Source organism: Ailuropoda melanoleuca, chromosome 18, assembly GCF_002007445.2.
Source record: "Ailuropoda melanoleuca isolate Jingjing chromosome 18, ASM200744v2, whole genome shotgun sequence".
NCBI lineage: Eukaryota > Metazoa > Chordata > Mammalia > Carnivora > Ursidae > Ailuropoda > Ailuropoda melanoleuca.
The window spans coordinates 32,729,869-32,742,374 of NC_048235.1; the positions used below are offsets into that span (position 1 = coordinate 32,729,869).

A 12,506-nucleotide genomic window follows, 5' to 3' on the forward strand; every position below is an offset into this window, starting at 1 on the left:
TAGGGGAAGAGAGAAAAACAAAGAAGCTGACCCTTAACTATAGAAAACAAACTGATGGCTACCAGAGGGGAGGTGGGTGAGTGGATGGGTTAAATAGGTGATGGGGATTTAGGAGCACACCTGCTATGATGAGCACTGGTTGTTGCATGGAAATGTTGAGTCACTTTATTGTACACCTGAAACTAATAATTAACTGTATTAATTAACTGAAATTGAAATAAAACCTTTAAAAAAAACTATAGATTAATGCCCTTAATGGGTAGTGATTTAAAAAACCTCAACAAAATGCTAGTAAACTGAATTCTAAAGCATATTAAAAGCATTATACTTCAGGGTTCCTGGGTGGCTCGGTCAGTTAGGTGTCTGCTCAGGTCATGATATCAGGGTCCTGAGATTGAGCCCCATGTCAGAAAGACTGCTTCTCCTTCTCCCTCTGTCAACTCCCCCTGCTTGTGCTCTATCTCTCTCAAATAAATAAATAAAAGCTTTTAAAAATTTTTTAAATAAAAAATAAAATAAAAGCATTACACTTCATTTACCAAGTGAGACTTATTCCTAGAATTCAAGGATGATTCAACATACAAAAAAAGTCGATATTATACACCAAAATAACAGTTATTATAAAGGGGCTAAAACAAAAATCTTGTCAATTGATGCAAAAAAAAGCATATGAAAAATCCAATACATTTTAATGATAAAAATATTAACTAGAAGAAGAAGGAAAGTCCTTCAATATAATAAAGACTATCTATAAAAAACACAATTAACATAATACTCTATGGTGAAAAATGTAAACCTTTTCCTGTAATGACAAGGAGCAACACAAGGATGTAAGATTTTATCACTTATTTAATGTAGTAGAAGTCCTAATCAAGAGCAAGAGGCAAGTAAAAGAAAAAATAGGCACCTAAATTGGAAAAGAAAAAGTAAAATTATCTCTGTTCACAGCTGCCATGATTTCATATACACAGAAAACCCTAAGGATTTTACACACACACACACACACACAGACACACCACACACACACACACACAAACTTACAAACACACAAACTAATAAATTCAGCAAAGTTTCAGGATACAAAATTAACACATGAAAATCAATTGTAATTTTATACATCAGCAATTGAAAATCCCAAATGAAATTAAGTAAACAATTTTATTTATCAGTGTATCAAAAAGAAAAAAAATCTTATAAGTAAAATTAACCACAGAAATAAAATTTGTAAAATGAAACCCACAAAATGTTGCAAAGAAAATTAAAGAAAACACACCAAAAAATGGAAAGTTATCCCATGTTTATGGCTTGGAAGACAAACTATTAAGATGGCAATCTCACCCAAAGTGATCTACAGCTCCAAAGCAAACCTTATCAAAATACCAAAATATCTCCACAGAAATAAAAAAAATCCATCTGAAAATCTGTATGGAATATCAAGGGCCTCAAATAGAAAAAATAATCTTGAAAATGGAGAACGAACTTGGAGGTCTCATACTTCCTGATTCAAAAACTTACCACAAAAGCTACAATATCAAAACAATGTATATTGGCATACTAGAATTAAAGACAGATATACACACCAATAGAATAAAATAGACACCCCAGAAGTAAATCCTTTCATATATGTCTAATAATTTTTGATAAGGATACCCAAACCATTCAGTTGGAAAGGACAGTCTTTTCAACAATTTGTGTTAAGAATATTGGATATACACATGCAAAAGAATGACGTTAAACACTTACTTACATATTCTAAAAATAACACAAAATGGATTAGATACATAAATGTAAGAGCTACAATTAGAAAATTCTTTTTAAAAAATGATGGCGATTAAGGAGTGCACTTGTTTAGATGAGCACTGGGTGTTGTATATAAGTGTTGAATCACTAAATTGTACACCTGAAACTAATATTACACTGTAGGTTAACTAACTGGAATTTAAATAAAAACTTTAAAATCTTTTTTTATTTGTGTATAGTTGACATACAATGTTACATTACTTTCAGGTATACAACATAGTGATTCAACTTCTTTATGCATTATGCTAAAAACTATAAATCTCTTAAAAGAAAATATAGAGGAAAAACTTTTTGACATTGGATTTGGCAATTATTTCTTGGATATGATGCCAAAAGCATAGGCAACAAAAGAAAATATAGATCAAAAATTTAAAAACATTTGTACATGAAAATCAACAGTGAAGCTAACTTCAATGGATATGTAGTTTCAGTTTAGAAAATTTAAAAAATTTCTGGGGATGGATAATGGTAATGTTTGTAAAGTAATGTGAATACACTTAATGACACTGAACTGTACACTTAAAAATGGTAAAAATGTTTTCATGTCATGTATTTTTTTCACAATAAAAAGAAATTTTCAAGTATATACCAACAATCCATCAATATAAAAAAAAAGGATAATACAAAAAGCCTACGGCAAATATCATTCTCAATGGGGAAAAGCTGAAAGCATTTTCCTTAAGATCAGGAACACGACAAGGATGCCCACTCTCACCATTATTGCTCAACATAGTATCAGAAGTCCTAGCAAAGCAATCAGACACCAAAAAAGAATGAAAGGTATTCAAATTGGCAAAGAAGAAGTCAAACTCTTTCTCTTCACAGATGACATGATACTTCATATGGAAAACCCAAAAGTCTCCACCGCCAAATTACTAGAATTTATAGAGCAATTCAATAATGTGGCAGGAAACAAAGTCAAAGCTCAGAAATCAGTTGCATTTCTATACACAAACAATGAGACTGAAGAAAGAGGAATTAGGGAATCGATTCCATTTACAATAGCCCCAAAAATCATAAGATATCTTAGAATAAACTTAACCTAAGAGGTAAAATATCTATACTCTAGAAAGTACAGAACACTGATGAAAGAAATTGAAGAAGACACTAAAAGATGGAAAAACATTCCATGCTCATGGATCAGAAGAATAAACATAGTTAAAATGTCTATGCTACCCAGAGCAATCTACACTTTCAATGCCATCGGGATCAAAATACCAATGATATTTTTCAAAGAGCTGGAACAAACAATCCTAAAATTTGTGTGGAGCCAGAAAAGACCCCAAATCACCAAGGAAATGTTGAAAAAGAAAAACAAAGCTGCGGGCATCACAGTGCCTGATTTCATGCTATACTACAAAGCTGTGATCACAAAGACAGCATGGTACTGGCACAAAAACAGACATATAGGCCAATGGAACAGAACAGAGATTCCAGAAATGGACCCTCGGGTCTGTCCACTAATCTTTGACAAAGAAGGAAAAAACATCCAGTGGAAAAAGGACAGTCTCTTCAATAAATGGTGCTGGGAAAATTGGAAAGCTATATACAAAAGAATGAAACTTGACCAATCTCCCACACCATACATAAAGGTAAACTCCAAATGGATGAAAGACCTCAATGTGAGACAGAAATCCATCAAAATCATAGAGGAGAACACAGGCTGTAACCTCTTCAACATTGGCCACAGCAATTTCTTTCATGACATGTCTCCAAAGGCAAGAGAAACAAAAGAAAAAATGAACTTGTGGGACTTCATCAAGATAAAACATTTCTGCACAGAGAAGGAAACAGTCATGAAAACAAAGAAGCAACCCACAGAATGGGAGAAGATATTTGCAAATGAAACTACAGATAAAAGGCTGTTACCCAAGATCTATAAAGAACTTCTCAAACTCAATACACGAGAAACAAATAAACAAATCAAAAAATGGGCAGAATATAGGAACAGACATTTTTCCAATGAAGACATAGAAATGGCTAACAGACACATGAGAAAATGTTCAAAATCATTAGCCATCAGGGAAATTCAAATCAAAACCATATTGAGATACCACCTTACGCCAGTTAGAATGGAAAAATTGACAAGGCAAGAAACAAATGTTGGAGAGGATGTGGAGAAAGGAGAACCCTCTTACACTGTTGGTGGGAATGCAAGTTGGTACAGCCACTTTGGAAAACCGTGTGGAGGTCCCTCAAAAAGTTAAAAATAGATCTACCCTTTGACCCAGCAATTGCACTACTGGCTATTTACCCCAAAGATACAGAAGTAGTGAAGAGAAAGGCCATACACACCCCAATGTTCATAGCAGCATTGTCCACAACAGCTAAACTGTGGAAGGAGCCAAGATGCCCTTCAACAGATGAATGGATAAAGAAGATGTGGTCCATATATACAATGGAGTATTACTCAGCCATCAGAAAGAACGATTACCCAACATTTGCAGCAACATGGATGGGACTGGAGGAGGCTATGCTAAGTGAAATAAGTCAAGCAGAGAAAGACAATTATCATATGGTTTCACTCATTTATGGAACATAAGAAATAGCAGGGATATCGGTAGGAGAAGGAAGGGAAGAATGAAGGGGGGGTAAAGAGAAGGGAGAATGAACCACGAGAGACTATGGACTCTGGGAAACAAACTGAGGGCTTCAGAGGGGAGGGGGGTGGGGGATTGGGATAGGCCGGTGATGGGTATTAAGGAGGGCACGTATCACATGGAGCACTGGGTGTTATACATGAACAATGAATCATGGAACACTACATCAAAAACTAATGATGTACTGTGTGGTGCCTAACATAACATAATAAAAAAATTTTTAAAAAAAGATAATACGCCATGGTGAAGTGGTATTTTTTCCAGAAATGCAAGGCTGGAAATTATTTATTGTAATATACTATATCAATAAACTAAAGGACAAAAAAATGATCATTGCAACAAACACAGAAATGGACAAGATAATCTAGCATTCAACTCTTGATTAAAAAAAAAACTTAGCAATGTGGCTAACAGAAGTGGAACTTCCTTAACCTAATAAGGAGGATTATGAAAAACCATAGTTAACATCATCCTTAATAATGAAAAACTCAATGCTCAACCCCTAAGATAGGGAACAAGTCAGAATATATGCCCTGAGTACTTCCACTCAATATTGTACTGGAAGTACTAATCAGGAAAAATAGCCAAGAAGAAAAAACAAAAGGCATATAGATTGTAAATTAAGAAATTAAAATATATCCATTTCCTAAGATATTTTCTGATATATAGAAATTCTAGAAATCCACAAAACATACTTACTAGAATTAATAAAGAATTTTAGCAAGGTTGCAAGATAAAGGTTCAGTATTCAAAATCAACTGATATCTATGCACTAGTAATGAACAATGAAATTTGAAAAAAATCCTATTTATAATAACATCAAAAAGAATATCAAGAAATATATTTAACAGAAGAAGTATAGAGCTTGTATACTGATAATTAATTACAAAACTATAAAACGTTTAGTTAAAATTAACTAAGTAAGATACAAATATTGGAAAAACATTGCATGTCTATGGATTGGTAGCCTTAATATAGTTGATGTAACATTACACCTCAAACTGATGTACAAATTCAACACAAAATTACTATCAAAATTCCACAGCTGACTTTTTTGCAGAAATTGACAAGTTGATCCTGTAATTCAAGAAATGCAAGAGTCCTAGGATATCCAAGATAACCTTAAAAAGAAAAAAAAATTGGATTGCTCACATCCCTGATTTCTAAACTACAAAGCTACAGTAACCAAGGCAGTGTGCTACTGACATAAGCATATGCACGTGTAGATCAATGGAGTAGAACTGATGGTCCAGAAATAAACCCTTATTTTTACAATCAAGTGATTTTTCAACAGAAATGCCAAGTCAATTAAATGGGGAAGTAATCATCTGTTCAACAGTGATGCTGAAACAATTGGGTACCCACACGCTAAAGAATTAAGTTGGAACCATTTTTCACACCATATACAAAACTAACTCAAAATGGATTCTAGACCCAAATTTAAGAGGAAAACATATAAAACTCCCAGAAAAAATGGGGGGGGTGAATCAGCACCTTGGATTAAGCAATGCTTTCTTGTTTATAACACCCAAATCACAAGCAGACACACAAAAAAAAGTAGATAATTTGAACCTCATGAGAATTAAAACTTTGCATTTCAAAGGTGGCTATCAGAAAAGGGATGACATAATCTACACAAAGAAATAAAAGATTTGCAAAACATGAATTTAGCAATAAACTGAATACAGATTAAATAAAGAACTATTACAGCTCAAAAATTAAAAAGACAACCCAGTTAAAAAAAAATAGCTGACTAGGATGTAAACAGATATCTCTCCAAAGAAGACATTCGAATGGTCAATAAGCACATGGAAAGATGCTCATCATTAGTCTTTAGGTAAATGCAAATCAAAGCCACAAGATACCACTTTACACTCATTAGGTCATCGACAGAATAACATGGATATCAATTCAACTAAAATTAATGTAGGAGTTAATTTATTAATCTGGTCTTAAGTTCATATGGAGGAGAACCATGTCAACACGTATGAAGAAGATACAAAAGCCTAAGATGACTTATGTTTGAGATATTGACATAATTATAAATGGAGAGAAATTAAAATACTGTAAGATTGGCAAGGTGGAGAAAAATGACCGAGAGCATGAGAAACATTCACATTTTTAGGTTTAAAAACAACCAACCAGCCAAACACACACTTAATTTTTAGCAGATAACTGCATTGCAGTGTATTTGAGAGTATTAAGTTGGGGCAGTAAAGGTGATCATCAATATGCTATAATATTAAACTGGATATACATCAAACAACACACACACAATCACATACACCCTCTCCCTCCCTCCCCTAGCCTCAGGCAACTATTAATTTACTTTCTGTCTTTATATATTGGCCTATTCTGTAAGCTAAATATAGGTGGAATCAGAATCTGTTGGTCTTTTGTGACCAGCTTTCTTAGCTTAGCATAGGTTTTCAGAATCTATTCACATTTAGCAAATATCATCGCTTCATTCATTTTTATTAATTAAATAATATTCTGCATTTTGTTCACTCATTCATCAGTTGATGGACATTTGGGTTGTTTCTACATTTTGGCTATTATGAATAATGGTATGATGCAAATTTGTATTTAAGTTTTTGTGGGGACATATTTTCAGTTCTTTTGGATATATATATTGAGGGTTAAACTACTATGTTCAAGATTTTGAGGAACTTCCAAATTGCTTTCTAAAGCAGCTGTACTATTTCATATCTAGCAATGCATGAGTTTGGATCTTGCCATACCCTCACAAACATTGCTGTTATCTTTGAATTATGGCTATCCTAGTGAATGTGAACAAGTATCATACTGTCGTCTTAATTTGTATTTCCTTAATGATTAATGATCTTGAGCATCTTTCATGTGATTTGCCATTTCTATGTCTTTTTTTCCCCGGAAATGTATATTCATTTTTTTCCCTTATTTGTTAAACTACATTGTCTTTTTATTGTTGAGTCGAATGTTTCTTATGTATTCTGTATATGTCCATTATTAAAAATATGGTTCACAAATATATTCTCCCATTCCTTGAGCTGCCTTTTCACTTTCTTGGTGATTTTCTTTGAAGAACAAAAGTTCTTTAAATTTTTGAAGTCCAAATGATTCCTTTTTCATCACCTCTGCTTTGGGTGTCTTATCTAATAAAACATTGCCTAATGCAAGGTCACTAAGATTTATGCCTATGTTTTCCTCTAAAAGCTTTGTAGTTTTAGCTCTTACATTTAGGTCTACAATACATTTTAAGTTAATTTTTGTGTTTGGTGTGAGGTAGGGTTTCAAATTCATTCTTTTCCTGTGAACGTACACTTGTTCAAGAACATTTATTGAAAATATTTAAAGGGTATTTTTGCTCATTACAGAATGCTAGGTGGGAGGTATTTTCTTTTTAGCCCCTTAAGAAGTGTCTTTACTTTGTCATCTGGCTTCTGTAATTGTTGACAAGAAATCTGACTCACACTTAATTTAAAAGTTATTGTGTCTCCCACTCTAGCTGTTTTGTTTTCATCTTTTCTTTTTTTTTTTGTAGTATTGTTATGATGTCTTTATGTGTTTTTTCTTTAAAGACATTCTTCTTGAGATTCTTAGACCATCATGAATTTGTGGGAATAACTTTCATTTTGAAAATTATTGGTTCTTATCTCTTTAAATATTGCTACTTTCCATTCTCTATTTTATCTTTTAATTGACTCTTTCTGAGTTAGGCGTATTGAGTAAGGTAGATGATCACTAAAATCTAATCAGGCAATTAAATGGGCCAGGGCTGATGTACAGTCTTATTCTTTTTTTTTATTATTTTAATGTTTTTTTTATTATATTATGTTAGTCACCATACAGTACATCCCTGGTTTCTGATGTAAAGTTCGATGATTCATTAGTTTCATATAACACCCAGTGCACCATGCAATACGTGCCCTCCTTACTACCCATCACCGGTCTATCCCATTCCCCCACCCCCCTCCCCTCTGAAGCCCTCAGTTTGTTTCTCAGAGTCCATAGCCTCTCATGCTTCATTCCCCCTTCTGATTACCCCCCCTTTCTTTATCCCTTTCTTCCCCTACCGAGTTCTTATGTTCCATAGATGAGAGAAACCATATGATAATGGTCTTTCTCTGCTTGTGTACAGTCTTATTCTGGATCTGCTTCATTATCTTGGGTGTGACCCTTGTAAGCTACTGATTGATAGCCTTGTCAATATTTGTTTTCACTGTAAGTCTGCCTGAGATAAATTCTTGCCATTTAGAGAATCTCAGAACAGCTTCCTAGCCGACTAACATAGGCACTTCAAAATGTAGTGAAATCTTTTAGAAGAATAAGGTTTTCTGGTGGCAAGCCTCTTCCACCATTTGGTCTTTGATTATCTTGGGACCGCAGGGAAATTCATAATGCCTTTTTAATGTTTTTAACCTAATTGACCAAATTGCTGAGAAGCTTCAGAGTTCCAAAAATGCCTCATGGAAAAAATTTTCTATGGTTTTCACAGTCCCCTTAAATTTCAACTGCTAAAATTTGCTATTTTTTTTCTTTCTAATAAAAGATCTCTGCCTAATCCAAACCTGATCTCCAAATTTCAAAATCTCCAAATGTCTCTAGGAAAAAAATTGGCTGACAGTGGTCCCCTAAAATATGCAAGCTTTCTCTCCTGTCATGGTTTAAACAATTAGCTGTCTTTGGTTTCACTGTAGTCTAATGCCTTTTAAAATATCATCAATAGGGTGCCTGAGTATCTCAGTCGTTAAGAGTCTGCCTTTTGCTCAGGTCCTGATCCCAGGGTCCTGGGATCGAGCCCCACATCAGGCTTCTCCACTGGAAGCCTGCTTCTTCCTCTCCCACTCCCCCTGCTTGTGTTTCCTCTCTCACTGTCTCTCTCTCTGTCAAATAAGTAATAAAATATTTAAAAATGATAAATAAAATAAAATATCAATAAAATGTGTCTTAATTTTTCTAGTTATTTTCCTACAGTTACATCTGTCACTACTTGCTACACCCTTTCTCTAAACTTAATATTTAGTACAGGTTTTATATTTAATGTAATTGTTAAATATTTAAATGTAAATAAGCTGTCTTAGAATTTATTGTCCTATTCTATGTTCTTTTTTAACTTTGTTCTTGTCTTCTTTGGAATTAATCAAGTATTGTTATTGTTTTTGTGTTTTTCTCCTTTATGAGCTTGTAGTTTCACATTATTTTATTATTATTATTGTAGCTGTGTTAAATTACAAAACGAATACTTGACATGCCAATATTTAATTTCACTTTGTGCTACATTTTGTTGGAATGATTGAGTTTTGTTTCAGGTTTTTTTTTTTCTTGGCAAAGCTATATTTTTCTATTTTTATTCTTCTAGGGATTAACATTTTTGACATATTAATAACTCCATTTCATACTGTTCTTTATATTCTAAAATATGAGAGATATGTATCTTAGAAAAAAATGAATTTTACTAATTTCTATGATGATTATTTCTTCTTGCTTAATTCTTCTATCTCCTGGTTTAGTTTCCCTTTTTTTTGGACATCATTCACAACCAATTCTTATAGAAATAAATTTGGAAAGCAAATTATAGGAGTTCAAATGTGTGCTTTCATATACTTTTTGTTTGTTCGTTTGTTTCTACCTATTTAACATTGGGTGAAATTTGCAATTCTATCTGCCAGCTTAAACAGAAGTTCTACCTTTTCAATGATCTAACCAATATGCTTATTTTTACATTTTAACCAGTATACCTTTCAAATCAAGATTTTCTTTTCCTTTCTCTTTCTGTTTTTATATGTATGTATAGATAGATACAGATAGGCAGATGATATAGATGAAAAGACAGAGATGCTAGTGATGGATAAAAGATAGGTAGAGATAGATGATAGATAGATGATAAATAGATAGATGATAGATAGATAGATTAGATAACTAGCTGGATATATAGATGATAGAGATATCTTTCTTCAAAACTTCCTTGTGGTTCAAATCACCCAGTTCCTTGGGAGAGCACTTTAGCATTATATAAGTCTCTTTCCTTGTATTTTGTGTTGCCTTTCTTCAAACCAATAGTCAGTCCATGTTATTGTATGTTTATTTTGGGAGTTGATAAACACTTTGCAACTCCTTTTTACACAGAAATTAGAAATTAGAGTAGGCATTTACCTGTTACCATTGAGAAAATGTTCACCCACCTGGCTATTTATATGAGTATCCTGAATATTTCCTCTGTCAATTGCTCTTGCTTCTTCTGATACAGACATGCCACGCTACTGCTATTGCTCCTGTCTCCATCTTCTTCAGCAAATGATTCTGTGTGTATTTTGTACATGGTTTTCCTTTTTGTTTTCAACCTTGGTGCACATCATCTTTCAATGATTTCATAGTTAGTGGATCTTCATGACCCCTTTTTGGGATTTTCATAAGCTATCCTTGTAGTCCCAGGTGTGAATGTGTGTATCTGCATGTGTGCATCTGGCTGTGTGTATCTGCATGTGTGATTTAAATTGTACTCATATGCCAACTTACATTTATGACCTTTAATGTCCAGAGCCATATGTATTTATTTTATATTTACTAAGAAAACTGTGCATATGTGAAAGAGGGAAGTGCAACTTATGCTCAGTCTGCTTTCTTCCTTCTCAAACGAAAATCCCATAGAGTTTGAATATTTCTCTTTCTTATTTTGTGGAAATAATTCATAACTTTAATTCCAGACAAATTGTCTGATTTTTTTACAGTATTCCTTACTTCTTTCTGTAATCCTTTAAAGTATTTATACTAAAAATCACATTATTTTTTTTAAATCACAATTATGCATCAATATCTATTTTTTTTGGTTTCCAGAAAAATGCATACATGGGATATCAAATTATAATAAATACCTTCACCAAATATAGCTGTACATTGTTTTATCCCACTTCTACAACTTCCATTCAGACAGAGCCACTGATTCTCTCCACATGGATGCCCATTCTGAACAAAAAAGTTATCTTGACATGTTGCAGATGATCCATTGCAATATTCAGGGAGATCACATTCATCAGTGGGAGGCCTACATATGTCTCCTTTTGCCGCATACTGATAGGGTGAAGTAAATAACATTGAATAAAGCAGAATGTGAACATATAAGTATTATGAAGGTGATGAATTTGTTCATGAAGGTAATATAAAAAAATTAAAAAGGCTCTTACCTGACAATCTGTACAGCATTCACCAGTATCACAAATTGAGCCTTGTTTTAGCATACATGTGTCAGGATTACAGCATGAGTTTGACTTAGCCTCACAACCCTGAAAGGCAAATCAAATGTTCTGAAGTATCTTCCAACTTATGCTTGCATTAGACAGATATTTTAATGATAACTGTATATTATATAATTTTCAGATAGATGCTTAAATCACATGTTGGCAAACATAAAGAAATGAAGCCACTTATTAATTTACGTAGCAGATATTTATTAGTTACTACACTGTGCTATACTGTATATCCCTAGAGTAGGTTTGACACTGTTGGTTGTAGGGGTTTCTGAAACCCTGGAGTCCACCAAAGGCAAGACATCAAGCTCTCTGGTGCTTGTAGACAAAGACATAGTTAAATACAAGACATGAAATAAACAGAAGCTATGATTTATCAATTTCATTACAATGACCGGTTCTTAATCAACTCTTATGAATCTATTGTGTTTTAATAAGTTTATAACTTTTATGGGGTGTCCAAAGTTTAATTTTTTATTTTTTTCCCTTATAAAATGTTTTATTTAAATTCAATTTAGTTAACATATAGTGTATTATTAGTTTCAGGGGTAGAATTTAGTGATTCATCAGTTGCATATAAAACACAGTGCTCATTTACATCAAGTGCCCTGCTTAATGCCCATTACCTGATTATGGCATCCACCCCCCACCTCCCCTCCAGCACCCCTCAGTTTGTTTCCTCTAGTTAAGAGCCTCTTATGGTTTGCCTCCCTCTCTGTTTCTATCTTATTTATAAGATAAAATATGTAAGATATATTATATATTTTATAAGATAGCTTCTTCTATGTGTAGCTTTATGTCCTTTGCCAAATTTGGGGAATTTCAAATATTATGTTTTCTTTTTTTATAATAATATTATTTTATTATATTATGTTAGTCA

The 12,506-nt window shown here is 33.2% G+C and overlaps 1 protein-coding gene across 1 annotated transcript in view; it reads right to left on the bottom strand.

The window, feature by feature from the left end:
- Nucleotides 1-12,506, bottom strand: part of ADAM2 (ADAM metallopeptidase domain 2) — a 119,900-nt gene that overhangs the window by 40,109 nt on the left and 67,285 nt on the right. The window contains exons 13-14 of the mRNA XM_034647698.1: nucleotides 11,564-11,662; nucleotides 11,255-11,450 (exon numbers count right to left, since the gene is read on the bottom strand). Coding sequence (XP_034503589.1) covers nucleotides 11,255-11,450; nucleotides 11,564-11,662 — 295 coding nt within the window. The remainder of the gene's footprint in view (nucleotides 1-11,254; nucleotides 11,451-11,563; nucleotides 11,663-12,506) is intronic.